Source organism: Raphanus sativus, chromosome 4 (genome assembly GCF_000801105.2).
Source record: "Raphanus sativus cultivar WK10039 chromosome 4, ASM80110v3, whole genome shotgun sequence".
Lineage (NCBI taxonomy): Eukaryota > Viridiplantae > Streptophyta > Magnoliopsida > Brassicales > Brassicaceae > Raphanus > Raphanus sativus.
This window is the reverse complement of record NC_079514.1, coordinates 13,170,658-13,193,547: the sequence shown is the minus strand read 5'-3', so window position 1 is coordinate 13,193,547 and position 22,890 is coordinate 13,170,658. Positions and strand designations below refer to the sequence as shown.

At 36.2% G+C, this 22,890-nt stretch overlaps 6 protein-coding genes across 11 annotated transcripts; 2 read left to right on the top strand and 4 right to left on the bottom strand.

Moving 5' to 3' along the window:
* Nucleotides 1-202: 202 nt before the first annotated feature.
* On the bottom strand, nucleotides 203-1,241 carry LOC108854733 (classical arabinogalactan protein 6-like). The gene has a single exon (XM_018628368.2). The coding sequence runs from the start codon at nucleotides 1,154-1,156 to the stop codon at nucleotides 431-433; it is 726 nt and encodes a 241-aa protein (XP_018483870.2). The 5' UTR covers nucleotides 1,157-1,241; the 3' UTR covers nucleotides 203-430.
* A 1,656-nt stretch (nucleotides 1,242-2,897) lies between these two features.
* On the top strand, nucleotides 2,898-5,465 carry LOC108854732 (proteasome subunit beta type-7-A). Its single transcript, XM_018628367.2, has 9 exons — nucleotides 2,898-3,054; nucleotides 3,215-3,354; nucleotides 3,747-3,888; nucleotides 4,012-4,108; nucleotides 4,192-4,261; nucleotides 4,360-4,464; nucleotides 4,556-4,654; nucleotides 4,915-5,002; nucleotides 5,185-5,465. The coding sequence occupies exons 2-9, from the start codon at nucleotides 3,223-3,225 to the stop codon at nucleotides 5,259-5,261; spliced, it is 810 nt and encodes a 269-aa protein (XP_018483869.1). The 5' UTR covers nucleotides 2,898-3,054; nucleotides 3,215-3,222; the 3' UTR covers nucleotides 5,262-5,465.
* Nucleotides 5,466-7,822: 2,357 nt separating this feature from the next.
* On the bottom strand, nucleotides 7,823-9,863 carry LOC108854729 (eukaryotic translation initiation factor 3 subunit I). The gene is made up of 8 exons (XM_018628357.2): nucleotides 9,499-9,863; nucleotides 9,193-9,408; nucleotides 8,965-9,098; nucleotides 8,782-8,901; nucleotides 8,548-8,637; nucleotides 8,361-8,447; nucleotides 8,183-8,262; nucleotides 7,823-8,076 (listed from the first exon to the last, which is right to left on the bottom strand). The coding sequence occupies exons 1-8, from the start codon at nucleotides 9,680-9,682 to the stop codon at nucleotides 8,001-8,003; spliced, it is 987 nt and encodes a 328-aa protein (XP_018483859.1). The 5' UTR covers nucleotides 9,683-9,863; the 3' UTR covers nucleotides 7,823-8,000.
* A 1,475-nt stretch (nucleotides 9,864-11,338) lies between these two features.
* LOC108854730 (SAGA-associated factor 29 homolog A) lies at nucleotides 11,339-14,232 on the bottom strand. Of its 6 annotated transcripts, none has more exons than XM_018628359.2 (9): nucleotides 13,969-14,232; nucleotides 12,956-13,049; nucleotides 12,762-12,838; nucleotides 12,464-12,573; nucleotides 12,302-12,387; nucleotides 12,176-12,247; nucleotides 11,951-12,104; nucleotides 11,837-11,850; nucleotides 11,339-11,727 (listed from the first exon to the last, which is right to left on the bottom strand). In XM_018628359.2, the coding sequence occupies exons 1-9, from the start codon at nucleotides 14,087-14,089 to the stop codon at nucleotides 11,625-11,627; spliced, it is 831 nt and encodes a 276-aa protein (XP_018483861.1). In that variant the 5' UTR covers nucleotides 14,090-14,232; the 3' UTR covers nucleotides 11,339-11,624. The 6 variants fall into 6 exon arrangements, with proteins under 6 accessions (XP_018483861.1, XP_018483863.1, XP_018483860.1 ...); XM_018628361.2 differs by having other exon boundaries at nucleotides 12,464-12,570; XM_018628358.2 differs by having other exon boundaries at nucleotides 12,464-12,579; nucleotides 13,969-14,231.
* Nucleotides 14,233-15,630: 1,398 nt separating this feature from the next.
* Nucleotides 15,631-16,971, bottom strand: LOC108854734 (ATP-dependent Clp protease proteolytic subunit 6, chloroplastic-like). Its single transcript, XM_018628369.2, has 3 exons — nucleotides 16,728-16,971; nucleotides 16,530-16,591; nucleotides 15,631-16,386 (listed from the first exon to the last, which is right to left on the bottom strand). Exons 1-3 carry the CDS (start codon nucleotides 16,820-16,822, stop codon nucleotides 16,301-16,303), a joined length of 243 nt encoding a protein of 80 aa, XP_018483871.1. The 5' UTR covers nucleotides 16,823-16,971; the 3' UTR covers nucleotides 15,631-16,300.
* A 3,096-nt stretch (nucleotides 16,972-20,067) lies between these two features.
* Nucleotides 20,068-22,890, top strand: LOC108854545 (cytochrome P450 709B3-like). The gene is made up of 5 exons (XM_018628138.2): nucleotides 20,068-20,417; nucleotides 20,518-20,741; nucleotides 21,290-21,537; nucleotides 21,646-22,012; nucleotides 22,257-22,890. Exons 1-5 carry the CDS (start codon nucleotides 20,135-20,137, stop codon nucleotides 22,692-22,694), a joined length of 1,560 nt encoding a protein of 519 aa, XP_018483640.1. The 5' UTR covers nucleotides 20,068-20,134; the 3' UTR covers nucleotides 22,695-22,890.

Genomic DNA, 22,890 nt, shown 5'->3' with positions numbered 1-22,890 from the left:
GGTAGTGTGTAGTTCTAGTTCTAACTTCTAACCCTATTTTAAGATCTCGTGTAAATTGTTATATCATGGATCTTCCGCATTGTTGTCAGTACTAGAAGATGTACTAGCAAATAAAAAATCAATGTAAATTACAAAATATAATATAAGACTCTTGTTTTGACCAAAAAATAATAATAATGTAAGACCCTTTTAACCACAAGAATGTAATGGTTATTATAACGACTAAGATTACATGATCATATTAATCATAAATAACACACACTAAACATTTATTACAACATCAAACCCTAACCTCCGTACTATGCATGATTTTTATAACGTGTTAAAAATCGAACCGGAGTGCAGTTACCTTTTAAAACTATGCCAAAATTAATATTAAACGTATAATAGTGTCTTAAATGTAATATCCAAGAGTAACCCTTTTTCATAATTATATGAACAAGAACCATGCAACGGCGGCGAGAACGGATCCGCAGACAGAGATCTTGAGCGATGAGGCTCTATCCGTCGGAGCTGACGCTTCGGGGCCTTCACTAGCGGGTCCTTCATCAGAGGACGACGTCGGAGACATGTCTGGCGTAGGAGACGGTGGAGACGAGGCGGAGGGTGAGTCAGATGAGCTGGTGGGACCTTCGGAGCTATCGCCGGAGCTTGAGTCGGGACTTGAAGCCGGAGTTCCGCCACCACCTGAAGATGGAGAAGAGCTTGGAGTGACGGTTGAGTTCTTCTTGGCGTTGGTCGGAGAAGAGGCTGTAGGCGGCGAGGTTGGGGCCGAGGCGGTTGATTTTTGCGGTGACGCGGCGGTTGTTTTTGGCGGTGGTGCGGCGGTTGTTTTTGGCGGTGGTGCAGGGGTTGATTTTGGCGATGCTGCGGCGGCGGGAGAAGGAGATGTTGAGGTTTTGTCGCCGTTGGCTTTCGGCGCTCCGTTTTGGTTTTCGTTAGCTTTAGGCGCTCCGTTTTGGTTGCCGTTAGCTTTCGGCGCTTCCGTTTGGTTGCCGTTAGTTTTTGGCGCTCCGTTTTGGTTGCCGTTAGCTTTAGGCGCTTCCGTTTGGTTGCCGTTAGCTTTTGGCGCTTCTGCTGGTGCCGGAGGATCGGCAGCGAATACGGCGGTAATGGCCAAGGCGGCGACGACGAGAGATAGGAGGCGAAGGGTCATTGTGAATGTGATGGTTTTCGTTTTTTAACTGCGGTAACTAATTGATTTAATTGCTTATTGTTTTTTTTTGCGTTTCTTGAGTGGTTTTTATGGTAACGGTGAAAAAAATACTAAAGGGAAGAAAATAGTGATTTGGAGAAATTAGGGAAGGAGTAAGTTTTATATTTATAAGGAATTTTGCAATTTTGACCGTAGTTACAGTTGACCGGGTCCATCGGAAATTGTCTTAAAATTTTAATGGTTTCATCTTTTGTTAGTAAAAGAGAGAACATGTGGTGATGGTAATTTTCAACTTTGAGAAGACAATAAAGATGTGAGAACACTTATTACGAATGTAGTGAGATTGGTTTTGTAGTAACTATATAAGTTCAGTTTAATCATGTATATTTTATTTTTTAAATAAAGATGTGTTAGATTATTTTTGGATTAATGAGATTTCTTTTGGTCATTTTATTAAAAACCTCTTTTTGTGACAAATTTTTAAAAAGACTATTTGAAAGATTACTCTGTTTAAAAGATATACTAAATTTTAAAATGTACATCTATGCAGATATTTTTCCATTTTATAAATGTTTTTGATATTATTACAAATGTTTTAATTATATAATTTCCATTTTAATATTATATATGTTTAACTCTATAATATTATTTTTATTTCTCTTATTCAATAGTGATATGTTTAATACATTTTATTTTGTTATTAATATTTATTACTTACTAATAGTTTCGAGTTACGTATAACCAAATAACAATATGAAGTAATCAAATAGATAACCTCCTTCGCAATATGTTTTTTTCTTTTATTTATAAATTTTGCTATAATACGTTTTAAAATTTTATTTATTTATATTATAGAAAATAATTATGTATAAGATAATTTATATTTACACATTGTGTTTAAAAAAATATATTTAACTTATCTATCCATGTAATGTATGATACTTACACATTGTGTTTAAAAATATATATATTTAACTTATATATCCATGTAATGTATGATATTTACTATATTTACTTATAAATTTGTTTAAAAATAATAAATATAAATTTTGTAAACCAAATTCAGCCCAATCCTAGTATATTGAACCATATTAAAATAGTTATCTAGTTCTGCTCTGGTACGGTTTTAAACGATAGTATGAAAATAGGCATAAACGTTTGGGTTTGGATCAGAAACTATGAGTTTTGAGGTATTTTGATATTGGAAATAGAATCTGTTTGGATATTTTTACATGTTTGAATATTTTTAATTTGGATTTGGTTATTTGAGATCAGGATTATTTTTTTTTAGATTTTGAAAGAACCAAATTCTTCATTGTTAAAGGTTTTTTGTCCTTAAAAACTACCATTAACTTAATTAGTTTTAAAAAAAAAAATTTAATAGATTGGACAATTAATAAGTTGGAGATAAAATTTTGAAAAAATAAAGATATTAATCTGCTTATTATCTTTTTGTCATCAATCTGATTATTGTTCATAGATTTAAAAAACACCTTTTATTAATGCAAAATATAATAAGTTTGACATATTTGTGGAAGCTCCTTTCGGTTAAATATAAATATAAAACTAAACTTTTCATATGTTGGGTTGTTTTCGGATATCAATTAAGGTTTTGGGTCTGGATATGTAATACCCAGTTCAATACCCGTCCCGTCACCGTATTTTGGTACGAAAGTAAATGAAAAGATGGGCTCAACAAGAAGGAAGAAAGGGCCCATAAGTGTAAATTGGGCATCTCAAGGTTAATTGGAGAAGAAGAAAGGTCTCCTCTTTATTCTTAGCTTCAGCTCTCTCTCTCCGTTATTGAACGAAGCAAAAAAAAAAAAAAAGCTCTAGCTCTCTCTTTCCCGTCGTCTTCTACTTTCGTTTCCGATTCGAGCAGAGTTCGTCGTGTCCAGGTATACCACTCAATTCATACTCACACATTCTTTTTATCTTGAGATCTCTCTTTCTCGATTTCGGTAAAACCTCCACCACTCGGTTTTCCATGTTGTCGATCCGATCTGGCTGGGGGTAACACTGTTCGATGCTTAAATTACTTTACTCCATTGTTAGCAGAAAAAAAAATGTCGGAAGTTCCGCCAAAGGGTGGGTTCAGCTTCGATCTGTGCAAGCGAAACGATATGCTTATACAAAAGGGTCTTAAAGCTCCCTCCTTTTTGAAGACCGGAACCACCATCGTCGGTTTGATCTTCAAGGTCTCTCCTTTTTTCCTTCTCCTCTACTGTCTCTTTGCGTATACATGATTGTTCTAGCCTAATTTTAACTAATCATGTTGTAGTCTTCTCTCTCTCTTTTTTTTTGTTATTACTGTGTTGATATGCATTGGATTTTTATTTGTAATGTGGAAACAAAGAAAAAAAAGATGTCTGTAGAGTTTGATTAGTGAATAAGTACAACGCTTTCTAGTGCCAATGAAGTGGTGCCTGTTTTTCTATTGGCTCGGCCTCTCCTTCTAGTTTAGAGCACATCAATTACACATCATGTGAAGACATTTGTATTCTCGTGTAATCACTTTTTTTTCAGTAAATGATTGTGGTAGGCTGGTAGCTGTATAACACTAATTTTAATTTTTGTGTGTTTGTTATAGGACGGTGTGATACTAGGTGCGGATACCCGAGCAACTGAAGGGCCTATTGTTGCTGATAAGAATTGTGAGAAAATTCACTACATGGCTCCTAACATTTATTGCTGTGGTGCTGGAACCGCTGCTGACACTGAAGCTGTCACTGGTAATGTCCTTTCTAACTTCATTTGTGGAAGATTTTGTTCTCTGTCAGAATATCTAATTGACATAATGCGTTGCTTCATGAATTTGATGCTTTAGTTATCTTTGTTTATGTCTCATTGTTCAGATATGGTCAGCTCACAGCTGCGGTTGCATCGTTACCAGACTGGCCGAGACTCTCGGGTTATCACTGCTTTGACCCTTCTCAAAAAACACCTTTTCAGGTACTCTTTTTTTTTCTTATATCTCCTCCATATATCAAGAGTTAAAAGAAAGATAGGTGACTTAACCACTGTCCTTCATCCAGCTATCAAGGTCATGTCTCAGCTGCTCTTGTCCTTGGTGGAGTTGACATCACTGGTCCTCATCTTCATACTGTAAGTTTTAAATTTCCAACTTCTGTTTTCTACTGAAAGAGTTATTTGTTTGCTTGTTTGTTTTGTTGTTATTCATATCACCTTTGACTAAAACACAGATATACCCACACGGTTCAACGGACACTCTACCATTCGCTACAATGGGTTCTGGGTCTCTTGCTGCTATGTCTGTGTTTGAGGCAAAGTACAAAGAAGGTCTAACCGTAAGTAAAAGCAGGAACATTCATCTTTCTGTTTTCAGATGTATTCTTTTCTTCCCTCTTATCTGTTTTCTTGCTACAATATCCTCTATAGAGGGATGAAGGAATTAAGCTGGTCGCTGAGGCCATTTGCTCTGGTATATTCAACGACCTGGGTAGTGGTAGCAACGTGGACATCTGCGTTATCACTAAGGTTTGTCTTCACACTTCTTTGTCTGATTACTTGCGATTAATCTACTAAACTCCCACTTGTCAGCATGTGTTACTCATCATAGTATATCATATCATAGACATTCTAGTAAATCGCCATTAGTACAAAGCAAAACCCAACTCTTTGCATTACCATTAGATATAATGCAAAACACCCTTTCCATTAGTACTCAAATCGAGCTCTTTTGCATTTCTTCTGTCTTGTTTGTTGCTTGTTATCTGACACTTCGTATTGGTAAACAGGGGAACAAGGAATATCTGAGGAACTACATGGAACCAAACCCAAGAACCTATGTCAGCAGCAAAGGCTATTCGTTCACCAAGAAAACCGGTAAAGCTATTCTCTTCCTCTCTTTTTACTTGATCAAACACAACATGATAAAGCTCTCAAGGGATCCTTATTTGAGCCAGTATTGCTAGTCTCGGCTTTAGTCTACTTGTAACATCCTGGTTTAATACCAGCTTCAATACCATTGGTTCTCACTTGAGTTGATTTGTGTATATTGTAAACAGAGGTTCTTCGCACCAAGATCACCCCATTGATGGAGCGAGTTGAAATTACAGAAGTGGGTGAAGCTATGGAAGAGTAAATGAAGAAGCGTAGTGTGCGTGAGAGACATATCAGTCTTGTCTTTTTTTTTTTTTGATCAAACATATCAGTCTTGTCTTTCTTTACCAATGAAATGTTTTTAAGGATCATTCCAAATCTTGTGGCTCTGTCCCCATCTTTTTAGGATTCCACTCTCATGAGACTCCGAAATTTTCTTAAAAGCTAATTACATTTCCAAACCGAATCGAATCGTTCCGCAAATTACCGCTTATTTACTTTGCATTTGAGTATATACATGAGGTGCATAACCTAAGCACATGTTTCATAAAGTTAGCTATAGTTACGTAGCTTGGAAAGTTAGCTTTATGTTTCTGTAACTTTCAGTGGAGAGAGCATGGAGAACGCTCTAAGAGCTTTGCTACAACATTAAAATTGGTAAAATCTTAATTCACAGAGAGAATGTCATACAGGTCTGATACCATTGTTTGAGAATACATTTTAGCTCGCACATATCAGCTCAATGAATAGCTAGTTAGAGTGATCTTTTTCCCTGGAGTTGATATACGACAAGTTACCAAAATATATCTCAAACCGATAATGTCTTCCTCCTTGATTCTGTTCTAGCTTCAGGTTCGTAATAATAAGGCCCTGTTCGTTTCGTGATCTGGACGCGGCATCCAGATGCAGATGCGGACCGATGTTCGTTTGATACGAAATAGGAGGTTAAGTTGGACGCAGCATCCAGATGTATATTCATAACTCATCCAGATTTTTCAGGATTTCTGGATGCAGTTTTCAAACGTTTCCAGAAACAGTAAACTCATCCAAAAGTGTTAAAAGTCAATAATACCCTTAATTTATCCTATGAATTATAAAGTTTTACCTGATTTCTAAACCTAATTTTTTTTCTCCCCGTCAAAGCAAATCTCTCTCTCTTTCTCAGATAACCAAATTTTCCCCCAAAACCGAAAAACCAAAAAATCGAGTTTTCCCACCAAAACCGAAAACCGAGTTTTTCCACCAAAATTGGAAAACTGAATTTTTCGGCCAAAACCGGAAAACGAGTTTTCCCACCAAAATCGGAAAATCAAGTTTTTCGACCAAAACCGGAAAACCGAGTTTTTCGGCCAAAACCAGAAAATCGAGTTTTTCCGCCAAAATCAGAAAATCGATTTTTTCCACCAAAATCGGAAAATCGAGTTTTTTTCGTCAAAATCGGAAAATCGAGTTTTTCGGCCAAAACCCGAAAACCGAGTTTTCCCGCCAAAACCAAAAAATTGCATTTTCCCGCTAAAACAAAAAAAATTGAGTTTTCCCGCCAAAACCGGAAAATCGAGTTTTCCCGCCAAAACCGGGAAATCGAGTTTTCCCGCCAAAACCCGAAAAAACGATTTTTCTCGCCATAACTAAAAAACTAAGTTTTCCCTCCAAAACCCGAAAACCGAATTTTCCCACCAAAATTAGAAAATCGAGTTTTTCGGCCAAAACCGGAAAATCTGAGTTTCTCGGCCAAAATCCGAAAATCGAGTTTTCGGCCAAAACTCGAAAACTGAGTTTTCAGCCAAAACCCGAAAACCGAGTTTCCCCACCAAAACCCAAAAACCGAGTTTTCCGGCCAAAACCCGAAAATCGAATTTTCCCACAAAAATCGGAAAACCAAGTTTTTCGGCCAAAACCGGAAAATCGAGTTCCCGGCCAAAATCCGAAAACCGAATTTTCCCGCCAAAACCCGAAAACTGAGTTTCCGGCCAAAACCCGAAAACCGAGTTTTCCCGCCAAAACCAAAAAATTAAGTTTTCCCGCCAAAACCGGAAAATCGAGTTTTCCCGCCAAAACCGGAAAATCGAGTTTTCCCGCCAAAACCGAAAAATCAGGTTTTCCGGCCAAAACCCAAAACCAAGTTTTTCGCCAAAACCCAAAAACCGAGTTTTCTGGCCAAAACCCGAAAATCGAGTTTTTCCTGCCAAAATCCGAGAATCAAATTTTCTGAGACTTAGTTAAATATTTTGTGTAAAAGTCATTTGAGTTTGATGTTATCATTGTTGTAAAACATGAAAATAGACTTTAGTGTTTATTATTGTTACTTTATAATGTTATAAATCATGAAAAATTGAATTTGATATTTATTTTTATTTATGTTTATTTTATTTGCAGTTAAACAAAACTTTTTACAGGTTAATATATGAAAATTTAGTTGTTTTATTTTTTTTTTAAAATGAAAAATTGAATTTAATGTTCATTTTTATTTATCTCAATTTTATTTGTAGTTAAATATATTTTTTCTACAAGTTAGTTTCACTTTTAGATATAGTTATATATATGTTTAGACCAAAAGAAAAGATAAGGAGTTTTTGGTCATTTGACATAAAACTCATCTATATTCAAAAATATAGAATACAAAACGAACAAAACTGCATCTAAATACAGTTTCCAGACGCATGATCCAAAATTTACAGAATCGCGAACGAACGATATCTGATTGCTGCATCCAATTACTGCGTACAGATGCTGCGTCTGGAATTCTCATCCAGTTCACGAAACGAACAGGGCCTTTATCACATATCTGAAGAACTCATCAAGAACACAATAGAATGGGAGTCCAAAAAAATCTCAGGATTTATAATTTGTAATCCAAAAAGTAAGAAATGTGCAAAATCTAAAGATCCGAGCAAAAATCCAAATGCTTCATAAATTAGCACCATGGAAGTATCGGTAGTACATGAAACCATTCTGATGTTGAAAAGAGAGTAACCGATTGAGAGATTTGTTTCAAAACGATCTAAATCTTGATGTTGAAGTAATCAGAGTCAAAATGATGTAATCTAACGTAACCATCTTCACCTCCACTAGAGAAACTGCAAAGAAAAAGAAAGTTCACAAACTCAGTAACACAACCAAAAAAAAAAAACAAAACCCCTAAAACTCATCATTATGTAAAGAATTAGATAATGTTTACTCTACCTCCTTCCATCAGGGTTGAATGCCAAAGCATTGATAGGTCCAAAGTGACCTTTCACACCACCAATCTCCTCTTGCAGAATCTATATATATCGTTATACAAAACCAAACACAGTTATACATCTATTTATGTTCCTGATTGCAAATTTCAAGTAAAAGCCTCTGATAAAATAACACAAACCTTGTCATAAAACTTAGCCTCGAAATTCCCAGCACGATGATCAGTGGTCGTCACAGCTGATGCATCTTGACCACCTCCAATCACAACCTAAGGAAGAGAGAGAGAGAAGAAACAAAACATATCACAAAGAGAACATTGATTTTTTTCAGAATCAAATTCTAAACTTGTTAGACGCATTACTACATACATGGTCGAGAAGTGGAGACATGGAGACAGCATTTACGGGCACACCTGAAGTGTAAGTCTTAATAAGAGTCAACGTTCTCATGTCCCACAGCTGAAACAATTAAAACACTCTTATCTATCAGGACATGAATAACTTTGAAACAACGGATAGAAGGAAAAGAAACACTCTTATCTATCAGGACATGAATAACTTTGAAACAACGGATAGAAGGAAAAGAGAGGAGGAACACATTACCTTTGCCGTTTTGTCAAGTGAACCTGTAAGGAAGTGAGAATCATCAGCTGATTTACAGAGCGATGTGATTGTCTGCTTGTGACCCACTTCCTTATCCGTTTCCTTGAGCAGCTTTCCAGTCTAGCAACAAACAATGGAATCAGTACTATAAATGCTTAAGTTAACCAAAAGTTTTGAAATTACCTCAGCGTCCCAGATCCTGAGAATAGCATCTTCACCACCACTAACAATGGTCTGGTTCAAAGGACCCCAAACAGCTCTGTTTATCCTCTTTCTCCCCTCAGGGTTCTCAAGGACAAGCACAGAGTCACTAACCTCTGCACCATTTTCCACAAAATAGTTTCCTTTTTTTACACATAAAAACTAAAAAAAAAAACTTTACACATATACAATTAGATAAGAGAAACTTACGGTCTTGGGGATCATCAGCGATGCGTTTGACATGGATAGCAGAAGTACGCTCCATGAAGGGATCAGTGGTGATCACAGCAAGCTTATCACCGACGGAGAAATCCACAGACCTTGCAGGAGAACTGAACTTGAAACTGAACAGCTGCTTTCCAGTTTTCACATCCCACAGCTTCGCAGTCTGATCAGCACTACCAGTTATCAATCTCGACGAGTCTCCTAAATATTCACAAACAAATTAAAAATGTCAGCTTTTTTAGTTACAACATCAACTTAGCCCCTAAACAACATCGTCCAGCGAGACTTAACTTGAGACATCACAGCACCAAACAGCACCGTTGTGGCCACGGTAAGTGCCGTGGCGTTGGCCGTTATCGGCGTACCAGAGAGTGGGAGTGTGGTCCTTGGCGCAGGAGAAGAGCATGTCTCCATCTCTGTTGTACCTTAGGAACGTCAATGGACGTTCATGTCCCTTCATCAATATCGGCCTCATCTTTTTTTTCTGATGCGAGTGTAATTCAGTTGGTTTTGGGTTCTTAAACAGCTAAACGAGGATGATAAGTTGCAGACGAAGATGATGATGACGACAAACGAAGAAAAAATGAGAGAGAGAGTTACACCAGATTCCGGAACAAAAGCCCTAATGTGATGAGTTGTGCTTTTCAGACAAATATACCCTTGTCTTATTGTTTAAATAAGATATGCCATCAAGTTCCACGACACCGTTTTTACAAGTTATTGTCCCACTCTACCGGCGTAAGCCGGTTCGTCTATACACTCGACCCGACCGGGTCCTCTAAGTTGGTAGTAGATGAATAATCGACCGGTTTGATAATTAAGGGGGTGTGTATTTTTTGGACAAACCAATTAATTGGTCTATTTTGTTTACGGTTTATGAAGTTGTTCTAGTTCTACATTCTTTTGTCTATATGTTACTTGTTTGAATGTCCATTTGCCTCGGGTTGTTCGGGCTTTATCTCTTTTGGCTTTCTTGTTCTATCCCAAGCCTGCTAAATATTCAACTGAGAATCTTGCACATTGATTGATAGTTAAAGAAAGATGCAGTGAGGAGACTCTAGATAGACTTAAGGGCCGCCTTCCCATGGTTGATTTAGAGAACTTGAAACGAGTGTTGTTTCTCCAAATCAACACACACATATTGGAAAGAGCACAACTGGATGCAAAATAGTGGTATAAACAAGTGCTTTGATTGGTTAATAGAATTATATTTTCTTTTTTTTTTGAATAAATGTAAAATTGTATTCATCCAAAAAACCGTTTTTACATCCAATGCAACAAGAAGCTAATGAAAAGATAGAACTACTACTTCAAAACAATCTATCTGGTACCAAACCACATTCGTAACCCCTTCTCCATTTTCTGATCTCGTTGACGTTGAATGGTAGACAACCTATTCCTCACATTCTTGTCGATGACTTTAGCCAACAAAGTGTGTGGAAGTTGCTTCTGCAATTCCTCTCTCTCCATATTGAACGAGCTGCTGCTTGAAATGCATATCTTATCAGGAAAAGCTTCACCCCCGGTCCTGTCTAAGATCAATGGACCTTGGCTATATAATAGGATCCGATTGAGAGTTTGGGCTCGTTCTCAAGTTGTTGAGAGATCGAGAGTTTGGGAGCTTCACGATTATGCGTTTGAGCTCTGCCTACTTCTCTTTGGTTGTTCAATAAGGTTGCAAGTTCTTATCAGACGCATGCACAACATCCTGAGTATGGGTCACCAACATAGCGTAGGATACATACTCAGAGACGAGATAGGCAATGTTATAGGGTGGTATGGAGCCAAAACATATTTTTTTTTCTAGACGCAGAAGCAACGGCCATTCTATGGGGGCAATGTTGTTTGTGGACATTTACGAGTTTTACTAGGAATGGGGTAGTCTTCAAAATTGGTTCTAAGATTTTGGAACAAGCCATACGCAATCCTACTTCTAAAGAGCTCACACGAGGGTGACGTTTTGAGCTAGGATGAGCATGTGCTGATAGGATTGTCCAAGCTTGATTGTAGTATCCTTCTTTGCCTTAAGCCATTTGCTAAAGTGGGGAAAAACCTTATCATGTTTCCGAAAGAGTTAACTCTTCATTGAACTATCAATGTTATTCACCATCCCAAAACTTGTAAACGTAAATTTCACACGAACAAAAACAGTTTCTTTTGTGTTCAACATTGTGTCTCGACATGGTATAAATACCCCACCCACACATATATATACATTACCACTCATCTATTACATTAAACTAGAGTATCTTTTCAACCGAACTGAATAGAAAAAAAACAACAACTTACCTTTTTATTCTTCCAAGAGATATCCTTTCAACAACACACACCAAGGCAACGAACCTTTAACACTTGCTTTGGCCTTCAAGTAATCAAACATGAAGAGTTTCTCTCATTTCAGTGTACCCATCTGAAAATCACTGGCGATGGCCTTCTGGTAAAGCTACCACTTTGTGGAAAGGCACTGTTCTTTGTGGCAATGCTCCGTCTTCTTCGTCGTCGTCAAATTCCAGTAAATACCTGGTGCCATCACAAACTTATCATAACTAAGCAAATTCTTAAAATATTAAACCAAAAATGTTTTTAAGTATTGTATGATGGATATGAACAAAGCTGAGAAGGAACTTACTCGTCAGACTTCCTCTGGAACCGGATGTGCAACATGCAAGTTTGAGTATTTACGAGGTTAGTTTCTTGCTTTGACATTGTTGAAGCGGGATTGAAGAAACAGAAAAAAACTAACCTTTCGTGGGGTACTTATTACAGTCGCCTTGTAAAGCGCCGTGGTTCCTGGATACACAGCTAAGACGTGTTTCCCTGGTTGAAACTCTTGTGTGGTTGAAGGATCATTCCTTTTTGGAAAGGGTAATATACATGACATTGATAGTTTATAAGTCCTACAAGATTAATACAAGAAAAATTAATCAGAAAGTTAGTCAAATGACACTGCAAAAGTTCTCTTAATTACCTCTGGCCACCTCCTTCTTCATCATCTCCTGGCTCTTCATCGAGTACTTCAACTCTGTCACAAAGGTTTGAGCTGTTTTTTCTAAGATCCATGTTGGATTTTAATTAAAAAAGGGTTTAAGCTTACTCTTTTGTGTCTCTATCGAAGTGAATCACTTTCACCACAAACCATTCATCCTTCTCGGCGTCATCAGCTGTTACTCTCGCAGCAACCTACATGTAAACAGATGTCATTATGAACTCTTTTTTTTGGCTTTAGTGAATCAACTCAAAGAAGAGAAGCAGCTACCTGTTCACCCCTTAGACTGGCATAAGCCTCGATTTGGTTTCTCACGGAAGGAGAAACTCTTTGTACATCTGACTCTACTTTCATTCTCTTCCTCTTCTGATCGTTGCCTTCTGCCACTTATGTGATATCATTACAAGCATCGGAAAAATCTTAATCACTCTTTACATATATATAAATATATCAAAATCATTGGAGACGTTTAAGACTCAAAAGAGTGTTCTTCTGCTTTCCCACAAGAACAATGTAAGCCCAAAAAAGAGCAAACATCACCAGGTACAAATGGTAAATCAAAGTATACCTAGTTTTCTGCGTTGTTGCCCCGTTGGTCCAGATGGAAGTAGAGAATCCAACTGGGTGAGCAGAATGGTTGAAACACTGCGTTAAACACAAAGTTATAAAACCGAGATAAGTTGTCATTTTAGCTTGTATCATCACTCTCTAACTCATTCAGAAACTTTTTTATAAGCACAAAAGGAAAGGTATCTGGCTTACGTTACTTCGCTTTCCGAAAGCTCTTTTGCTTGAATGTACAAATTTTTAAGCTTTGACAATGAAGTATCACCAGGCTTCTCAACTACCTCAGGCGCTGCATTTGAACACAATCACGAGTCAGCCTGATAAAAAAATGCTCAAGAGAGTTCATAAACAAACAGAAAGAGAATTGTTTGTGACTCCATTAATTGCCTTAACCCATATAGCTAAATCTATCTTATACTGCCATATCCATATGTGGATATGTGCAATGGAAAGCAAATCTCAGCTTTAAAGAGTCACATTAAGTCCTCTAAGTTATCTAGCTGAAATAAGCTTTCACCCTGTATGATTCTACTTTTCTCAAAAAGAGATGTAAAAACCTTCAGATTCTCATTAAGTTTGTTTCCATAATAGATGATATGATACATCAAATCCACTGTTTTGTGATGGAACACATGTCTAAACCCCTCGCTTGTTATGATATTGTTTCGTTTGGGCCGAAGCCTTCACGGATTTCTTCGGTGAAGGGCCAGAAGGCTTCTCCGAGGCCTCGTACTAAATAGAGTTGGACCAGATTTATATATTAGATTTTCTTCGGTCTAATATCCGGATATGGGACTTGGATTGCCTATTTACCATAACACACTTTATGGTTACTATATCAAGGATTAGTTTTTGAGAAAATGAAAACTCTCCAAACAAGTTAAAAGACATTCACAAGAAATAAATGTCAGAAAATTTGATAAGGAACTTGGCTAAATCTAATTCCTTTCTTCCATGGAAACATGGTAATATAAAAGTTAAAACACTCCATTACATTAATGAAATTAACTCTCATGTTATTTGGTTATATACTTGGGCAGATAATATTGTATTGATGTAATCCATCTACTAATGGTTCAATTATATAACATTACTTGGAAAATTACTTAAAGATCTAAACACACAAACGATTCGGAAAAAAAGTTTAATTTTCTTTTATAACACGATCAAGGATGCTAATTGAAATGAATGAAGATCGAAAGACATACTAGCTTGAAGCTTCTTATGCATCTTATTGATCTCGACGAGGACTTCCTCTTGTTCCTTCCTTAACCGATCAAGCTCCTTCGTGTTCTCCAGAATTCCGGCAATGTCCGGCGATGACGACATCGTTCTCTGCAGAGAATCAGGCAAAAATTAATAATAAAAGGATTTATGTTTCGATGTTGAAAACTCTCTCAGGAACTAGAAAAGATCTGAGTTTTTTTTTTCTCGTTTAATAAACGAAAAAAAAGAATAATTTCAAAATCCAAGTCGAATTTTTTAATTGTTGTTTTTGTTGGATTTTGATTGGCAAAATTCAGGAGACGTTACGACGGCGTTTTGTTATAGAAAGGGAAAGTTGTTAGGGAATATTCCATATATTTCATTCGTAGTTAATTAGATTAGTGGTGTAGTCCGGATGAAAAAAAATCTGAAATTTCGATTTGGAAGGTGAGTAACTTTTTTTGTTTATATTAATTTACATAAATATTTAAACAATAAAAAAAAATTAGTCAAACTAATACTACTAAACTTGAATTACTGTTTATATACTATGTTCAGTTAAAAGATGAAATTTACAGCAAAAAACATAGGATAAACATAAATCTTTGATTCCTTAATCTGTGCTTATCATAATGTTTTATCCTATCTGGGTGCCACCTGGTCAGCTTAACAGAGGGTGTAACTTCCCGCACGTGTATGCCATGCCTAATTTAAATGGGGCTGAATGAAAGGGCCCAAATGAAGCTCTTACTGGGCCTTGCATATTGACACGAAGGAACGAGAGTGTTCGATTTAACTTGCACCAAAGTTAGCAAGAGAAGAAGAGACCGTTGTGGTCAGAAGAGTTGAACAAAGGCTGCCGAATTTGCGTGTTCGGTTCCCTGCAGTAATTTCGACTAAGCATGGACCAGTTTTTGGTTCCGAAAGCTGTAAGATCTCGAGACGCTCAACAAGAATCCTTTTCTAGCTCTGTTGCCAATGGTGATCATTGATCAACGATTTATGAGTTTCTGTGTTTGTCTGAGTTCTGCTGTATTTTTTTTCTTTGTCTGCCGCCAATAGTCAGACACGGCCAAAACTTTGTTTCCCTTTGTTTTCGTGTCTGTTTCGGTATATGATCGTATGTTCTTAGCTCTTTTGGGAATTGTTTTCTGTGATCGCATGCTGTAGTAAATGGGAAAGGAAAAAACATTCTTCTTTTTGTGTCGGTTTTATGTTATTGACTTTGTCAATTTATAATGGATTGTTGTGTTGGTGATATTATTACGAAGGTTGGATTTTTGAAAATTTTATTAATTTAGACGCATGATATCGAGAATTGGGATCAATCTATTGAAATGCTACAGTCGCATTTGTGATTCTGCTACTTTTAGGTGATGCTATTGTGGATTGGCTAAAGATCATCGAATTTTCTACTCTGTGATTGGCTTTATGAATCATTTCTTTCAAGATCCTGAAGGTTTGTTGTTTCATAAGTTGATCATCTTGACTTTGTTTTATTATTTGTTTCTTTTCTAGTTAAGAGTCACCAAAGAATGCAGAGAGAGTACTTTAGGGTGTCTCTTAGAGCATCTGTAATGGTGAGGTTCACCATGGAATCCTTAGCCTTATAATACTAATTTAAAAAAAAAAAAAAAATTCTGAATAGTTAAGGATCCTAAACCAAATGGTATGTACAATGGTGAGCCTCACTTTATTAATATTTCAGAGATACAATTGTTAAGCTATTCTCATTGTCTCTGTCCATTGCATAACTTTGATTCAGTTCTTCCAAAGTCTACCAATCTAATAGATGAAATGAATAGACTGAACATATGTACAAAGAAAAAAAAAGGGTTATCTTCTAGCTGCCTGCAGTACTCGTTTATCTCATCTCATTCTTTGATGGCTTCAGTTGTACCATCGATCCCAACTCTTCTTGTATAGTCTCCATACTTCATTGTTATGATCTTCCCCACAAACGGCTGACCATCACCCCTGCTACATAACATGACACCATGAAACCAGACAAAAACACAAGTGGGAACCATAAATCAAGCTACACTACTAATGTAAGAGGCTAGAGAACTAAACTAACTAGCTACCAACCTGTTAACTCATTGCAAAGGCCTGCATCTTCTAATGTAAGCGGCTAGAGACTAAACTAACTAGATACCCAAAACTAAACTAGCCAAGAAAGACAAGACAACATCAGCTTCACACTATCAGCAAAGGGTAAACAAAACAGAAACCTAACGATTCGTCCTCTCCCTTGTGTTCCCTAAAGTCTCAGCCGGAGTGCTGAAGAGGAATGGCTTGGCTCTGCGTCTCGTCCTCAGCGTTCTGCGTCTGAGATCAGCCACGCCTGAGTGCTTGGTTTCCAGATTGAAGTGTTTGGTTCACCTCCTCACTACCGTTGAGTCCATGATGGGGACGAAGTCCTGAAAAGCATCATCAGACACAGCCCAAATCTGAGACACATCATCAACTCAAAAACAATACTTTCTCCAGCATCAAACAATCAAACTCGGTTCTAACTTCTCCTTTACCCAACAACAAATAATCAAAGAGGGTTCAAAGTTACCAGCTTTCAATGAATCGCCATAAGGACTCGGAAGAGCAGAAACTATACCCCTTGTAAGATTTCTACACACAATCAAATAAAATAATGAAAAAGATAAACTTTGGGTCATACAATAGAATTTACAAATGAAACAGGTTTATAATTGAAACACTAGCACTAACATAAATCGTTTTGAGAGTGTGATTGCAATAAGAGTACCTTTGATTGTGAGATAGATACGAAGTGGGTTTAGCGTTTCTTGCTCGAGAAGAGAAGGTGAGACTGAGAGGAGGTGAAATTGCCAATCCCGCCATTATTAACCAGAACTCTAACGAAAAGAGGAGAAGAATTTGGTCAAGTTTCAGAAGGAAAATAGAAAAGAGGAGAAGAAGCAGCGTAGGCAAGGAGGAGAGATAGAGAGAGGGAGAAAGAGAAGGGTAAGGAGACACGTGTGTTAAGGACCAAGTCCTTCTAGTCCTTTTTGAAGGATTGATCCTTCGTTAATTAAGCCAAAATAATATTATTATGGGCCTGACTGGTGTAACCGCAACGGTTGCGGTTGCGGTTGCGGGAGTTTGCGGATGCGGGTGGTTGCGATTTTAAGCGTTTTCTAGAGATTTGTACGACTGATACATCTGTTAGAAATTGTTGCGTTTGCGGGACTATTATGACTGGTAAACTACCAAACACAACATCTGTTAAATAATAATTTAACAATATTTACATTTTATGTAATTATAAAAATATTAAAAATCATAATAATATGATAAATATAAAATTTATATTTATAAAATCATATTATTCAATTTTAAAAATTTATAGAAAATATATAGTTTTGAATTTTTATAATATAAATTGAAATATAATATGAATACATTTTACAATTTCTATTATTTCAATTGAAAATTTTATTAGATATTTTAGTATTATTTTTATTTATTCTGTTTTTAAAGAAAAAAAATTTACCCTCCCGCAACCGCCCGCAACTGCAAACGCTAACTGGAACCAGCTTTTGATTTTAAGAGGTTCGGAGCGGTTTGAAGCGATTTGTAGCGTTTTCTGTGATTGTTTTGAAACGCCAACAACCGCTATGAACCGCAAAAGCTGCGTTTGCGGGTGGTAGCGGGAAAACCAGTTCGCACCTATATTTCATTAATTTTCTCAATTAATGATAAGGATTCGTTAGAAACCGCTGTTGCGGATGGTCTTAGGATTAAAAAAAAAAGGAAAAAAAATTTACAAGGGGGCATGCCTTATTTAAGCAACGTACTTTACTGCACGTCTCTCTCTCTCTCTCTCTCTCTCTCTCTCTCTCTCTCTCTCTCTCTCTCTCTCTCTCTTGTTTTATGTTTTTTTATATTAGCTAAGAGATCATATAAGAGTTATCCTAATAAACATGCTCTTAAAATTAATGGAAGAGTACTTTTCCACAAACCGATGTACATTCTGAACGAAAATGACCTCCTTTTCGCTAAAGAGTAATTTATGGCAGTTATTATAAAAATGTGAGGTTTTTTTAATTTGACTTTACTTCCGACATTTTTTATTGTTTTTTTTCATATAGCTAATATATAAATAAATAAATATATATATATATATCTATAGAAAATAAAATATATGTTTTTTATTTTGATATCCATATTAATATATATATATATATATATAATTTAAAATTTCTAGTTCGTGATCATATCAAAATGAATAACATAGTAATAGACGAATTGTGAATGGCTAAACATATTGAAGTATGGATAGGGCATTGTGGATGGCTAAACATATTGAATATAGATAACATGCAATCAAACTTGTGTATACAACTTTTTCCAATCATGTAATTCCCTATTTGTTTCTGATTTAAACCAGAAAAGTATAGACAAAGTCTTTAATCTTACAAGAGGTTTGTGTTCAAGGTCTTGAAGATGAAGATTCAACAGAGGTCTTGTGGACACAACAAAAAGATATCAATCAGAATCTACACCAACAAGAAAACTGGCAAAATTCAGGGCCCACTCATGAAGGATGTTATCAACTTTGTGGAGACCCGAGCAGAAGAGATCCTTTCGAGTCAGGCTTCTATGTGTGAAGACGAGACTTCTGCTTCTTCCAACTCCTTAATCGTGGAACAACTCAACAACCTTGTTATCTAGATAAAAATCTAGTTCTTTGGCTTTTTATATATTTATATACGATCGTTTGTAACTTATGTTTTTTTTTCATTGAGGAGGTTCCAAAAAAGAAAGGCCGTTATGTTGGGTTGGATCGTTCGATTGGAGGGGCTTCTTCTTCTTCTTCGGCTCATGGATATCCCCCTGTTGACGACCTTATGCAAAAAATCAAGAACAAGGATATGGAGATTGAGTTTCTGAAGAACGACAATGCTGAAATCCGGATTGAGTTAAACCAAAACAAGTCAGCATTGGAAGATAACATGGCTCTCACGAAGACCCTACTCGAGAAATTTAAAACTCGTTTTGGTAAAGACTTTTAGTTGTTTTTCTTATTTATAAAAAAACCTTTTATGTATTATATTAACAACTTCTATGTAGAATAATTTATGTTTTAGATTTTATTTTTCATTTTCATTTAAAAAAAAATTCTTCAAAAAATCATAATTTGTAATTTGTTAATTATTTTAGAATTAAAAATATTTATATAAGTCCGACGGTCGTCGGGATTAGGTAACTACCGAGGACATGTATCCGTCGGTATTTGGCGGAATCCCGACAACAAAATACCATCGGTATATTATCAAAATACCGACAAAAACAATTCCGTCGGGATTTTATCCAACACCGACGACTTACCACCGTCGGGAATTTACAACAATACTGATAAAGTCTTTCCGTCGGGATTTACTATTAATGGACGAAATATGTCCGTGAGGATTTTTCAATTCCCGACTGATTGAGTTTGTCGGTTATTAGTTACTTTCCGACAATCGCTTTTTCTCGGGATTCGGTCGGGATTCATTCCGTTGGTATTCGGTCAGGGTTACAAACAAATTACGGACGGGTTTTATTTCCTGACGAAAGCATATTGACGGACCTCGTCGTCGGAATATCATCGGTATTATCGTTTTTTTTACCGACTCCCAACGGTTTTTTCCATCGGTATCAAGAGGTATGCTGTGTCATGTTACTAGTGTTTTCTTCAGCTTGTTTATTTTCTTATCCTAGCTCTTCGAACTCTCAACAAGCAAGTTTTGCCCATTTTTTAATTATTGTGAGGACTTGAAAACAAAAAATAAAAGATTTGACTTCATATTGTATTAGTCCAGAACGCTAGGGAAGCTCAGCCAGAGTCATGACAGCTCACATTGACGACACCTTTTGATATAATACATAAAGAAGACACTTGGTTTACACAAAATTTCTGAAAATATAATATGCTATTGTTATCACTAGCTTTAATTTATTATAAACGTTGTTATACTAAATGAAAACTAAAAAAATAATTAGTATATATGTTTACAATACCATCGGCATCTTTGAATTAATTTTAATATAAGATACCCCACCACCAATAATGTGTTTCACCAAATATTTATATTTCTAATTTAACTAAAACAAGATGTGCATACTAGCTCATATCGGAAATACAAGTACAAACTCCTTGTGTTTCTTTAAATGGAACTCCTGAGCGTGATCAATCTCTTAGCACTCCTTCTCTTTCCCTTTGTTGTTCCCAGGATATGGGAAGCTTGTTGGGTCTTTCTTTTGCGGCCGTGGATGATAACAAGAAGATTCAAGAAACAAGGAATCTCAGGCCCAAAATACAGATTTGTGTACGGGAATCTCCGGGAGATGAAGAAGATGAAGAACGAAGCTACGCGTTGGGTTCTTGATCCCAACTCTAACGATATCTTCCCTCGTGTGTTTCCTCACTATCACCAATGGCTGTCTCAATTCGGTAGCGTTTTATCCAAACTTGTTTTGTTTTGTTTATGGTTCTTTAAGATGAGCATTGCTTGACAAACATGTGAGTTCGCCTTTGATGGTATATATATTAGGAGAAACATTTCTATACTGGAATGGAACAAAACCGACGCTATTCATCTCAGATCCTGAACTAGGGAAACAGATCTTGTCTACAAAGTTAGGTTTCGCTGTTATAGCAAACAAAAAACCTGAGCTCTTCATACTTTTCGGTAAAGGACTTCCTTTCATAGAGGGTGATGACTGGGTTCGCCATAGACGAATCTTGAACCCTGCTTTCTCCATAGACAGTCTCAAGGTGGTTTTAGTTCTTGTTTACTACACTATGTTTTATTTTAATGGTCATTTCAGAGTTATCCACATAAACAAACATTTAATTTGTATGTTTTTAATTAAAATTATTATTTATATACCTAACCATATTTAACCAATAAAAATAGACTGGAAAATATAAAAATATCATATATATAGAATATAAAATTAAAAGATTTTGCATTAAAATTCTAAAATAACACTTAATTCAAAACGGGAATTTTACTCTACAATGAAAATTAAAATGAAATAGAAAGAGTATTTTTTATGTTTCATATAATATATGATGTTTTTTAAAAAAAATGCACAAATATTAAAGATTTACTTAAAATATAATATAATACAAAATCAATTGATTTAACTATAATAAAATAGTAAAATACATTTGATTACGAGTTTTTGATAAAGCTAAATTGATCTAAATATGTGAAAACATTTTATATTGTGTAACAACATAAAACTTGAAATAGTAGAGTATATAATTTCAGCTCAACCTGAGCATAGTGTAATTAATTATTTGCTAATAATTGTTAGGTCATGACGAAACGGATGGTGGATTGCACCTTAAGGATGTTGGAGGAGTGGAGAACACAGAGGAAGGGTGAAGAAGTGGTGATGAGGATGGAGATCAACAGAGACTTCCACAGATTGATCTCTGATATTATCGCGAACACTGCGTTTGGAAGCAGCTACGAGGAAGGGATTGAATTGTTTAGATCACAGTCAGAGCTTGGGAAATATTTTCTAACTTCTCTCACAAGCGCCTTCATCCCAGGAGCACAGTAAGTACATGATATATGTAGTCAGCTAGTTCATTCAGACGGAACCATATAGAACCTTTTTGTTTCTTTTTTTTCTTTTTATTTTTTTTTATCTTCTTGTTTCCCAAGATACCTTCCTACGCCAACCAACCTTCAACTATGGAAGCTCGATAAGAAAGTGAAGGACTCAATCAAAAGAATTATAGATGCAAGGCTAAAATCAAGTTCCAAGAATTGTGGAGACGATCTTCTTGGGATCATGTTGAAAGCTGCAGCATCTAAGGAGTATGAGAAAACGATGAGTATGAATGAGATTGTAGACGAATGCAAGACTTTCTATATCTCAGGGCAAGGAAGTAGTGCAACTTTATTGACATGGACTACGTTTTTATTGAGCTCGCACCAAGATTGGCAAGAGAAGCTAAGAGAAGAAGTTTTCAGTGAATGTGGTAAAGATACTGTCCCAGATTCAGACACCTTCTCCAAACTTAAACTGGTAACTAATGTGTTCTATTTTGGAATGTGTTATATTTTGAGACTTTGCTGTTATTGTTTTTTCGTTTTTTTTTTGCAGGTTTTGTTGTTATTGGTTCATATCTCTTTTATATTATTATATGATTTTTTCCGACTTTGTATGATTAAGATATGTTCTAACATATTATTTATGATCCATTCTAACTTATGATTTGGGGTGATATCCTTAATACTTGTGGCTGAATAAATCTTTTTCTAACTTGCAGATGAACATGGTTTTTATGGAGTCGCTTCGTCTGTACGGACCCGTGATTAAAATGGTAAGAGAAGCAACACAAGATATGAAGATAGGACATTTGGATATCCCCAAGGGCACGAGCATAATCATCCCGTTTTTGAAGATACACACCGACAAGGCCATATGGGGAGAAGACGCCCAACAATTCAATCCTCTGCGATTCGAAAAGGGTGTTTCTCAAGCCGCCAATCACCCAAACGCACTCCTTCCGTTCTCAGTAGGACCAAGAACTTGCATTGCCCAAAATTTTGCTATGATGGAAGTCAAGACCGTGCTCACTATGATCCTTCAACGGTTCCGGATTAGCCTCTCCCCTGAATATAAGCATACACCGGTTGATAACTTCAATCTCCATCCGCAATACGGCCTACCCGTAAGGCTTCAGCCTCTCGATACTAGAGCTTAACGGTGAGGAAGATAACAAACCAAGAATCTCAACGAATTTGGTAAAGTTATGCTCTATTATTGGGTTTCAGCACAAATAAAATTAGTTTAGTCAATAATGTGTATCCTTAAATAAAACTGATAATAAGAAGAAAAACTGATTAGTGTTTGGATGATGACTTACTTTTTCTTTTATAACTAGGTGTTTTCCTGAACCA

Coding starts and splice junctions, on each gene's coding strand:
- LOC108854729 (XM_018628357.2), bottom strand. CDS start 9,682: ATGAGGCCGATATTGATGAAGGGACATGAACGTCCATTGACGTTCCTA. Junction 9,099..9,192: donor CGCTGATGATCCCCAAGACC/GTAAGTTTCTCT, acceptor AAAATGGTGCAG/AGGTTAGTGACTCTGTGCTT. Junction 8,448..8,547: donor TGTCTCCACTTCTCGACCAT/GTATGTAGTAAT, acceptor TCTCTTCCTTAG/GTTGTGATTGGAGGTGGTCA.
- LOC108854545 (XM_018628138.2), top strand. CDS start 20,135: ATGGAACTCCTGAGCGTGATCAATCTCTTAGCACTCCTTCTCTTTCCC. Junction 20,418..20,517: donor CCAATGGCTGTCTCAATTCG/GTAGCGTTTTAT, acceptor TATATATATTAG/GAGAAACATTTCTATACTGG. Junction 22,013..22,256: donor CCTTCTCCAAACTTAAACTG/GTAACTAATGTG, acceptor TCTAACTTGCAG/ATGAACATGGTTTTTATGGA.
- LOC108854734 (XM_018628369.2), bottom strand. CDS start 16,822: ATGGCGGGATTGGCAATTTCACCTCCTCTCAGTCTCACCTTCTCTTCT. Junction 16,592..16,727: donor TATCTATCTCACAATCAAAG/GTACTCTTATTG, acceptor GATTGTGTGTAG/AAATCTTACAAGGGGTATAG. Junction 16,387..16,529: donor TGGCGATTCATTGAAAGCTG/GTAACTTTGAAC, acceptor GATGCTTTTCAG/GACTTCGTCCCCATCATGGA.
- LOC108854730 (XM_018628358.2), bottom strand. CDS start 14,089: ATGTCGTCATCGCCGGACATTGCCGGAATTCTGGAGAACACGAAGGAG. Junction 12,388..12,463: donor CCAGTCTAAGGGGTGAACAG/GTAGCTGCTTCT, acceptor GTTTACATGTAG/GTTGCTGCGAGAGTAACAGC. Junction 12,248..12,301: donor TTCGATAGAGACACAAAAGA/GTAAGCTTAAAC, acceptor TAGAAAAAACAG/CTCAAACCTTTGTGACAGAG.
- LOC108854732 (XM_018628367.2), top strand. CDS start 3,223: ATGTCGGAAGTTCCGCCAAAGGGTGGGTTCAGCTTCGATCTGTGCAAG. Junction 4,109..4,191: donor CTCAAAAAACACCTTTTCAG/GTACTCTTTTTT, acceptor TCCTTCATCCAG/CTATCAAGGTCATGTCTCAG. Junction 4,262..4,359: donor CTGGTCCTCATCTTCATACT/GTAAGTTTTAAA, acceptor ACTAAAACACAG/ATATACCCACACGGTTCAAC.
- LOC108854733 (XM_018628368.2), bottom strand. CDS start 1,156: ATGACCCTTCGCCTCCTATCTCTCGTCGTCGCCGCCTTGGCCATTACC.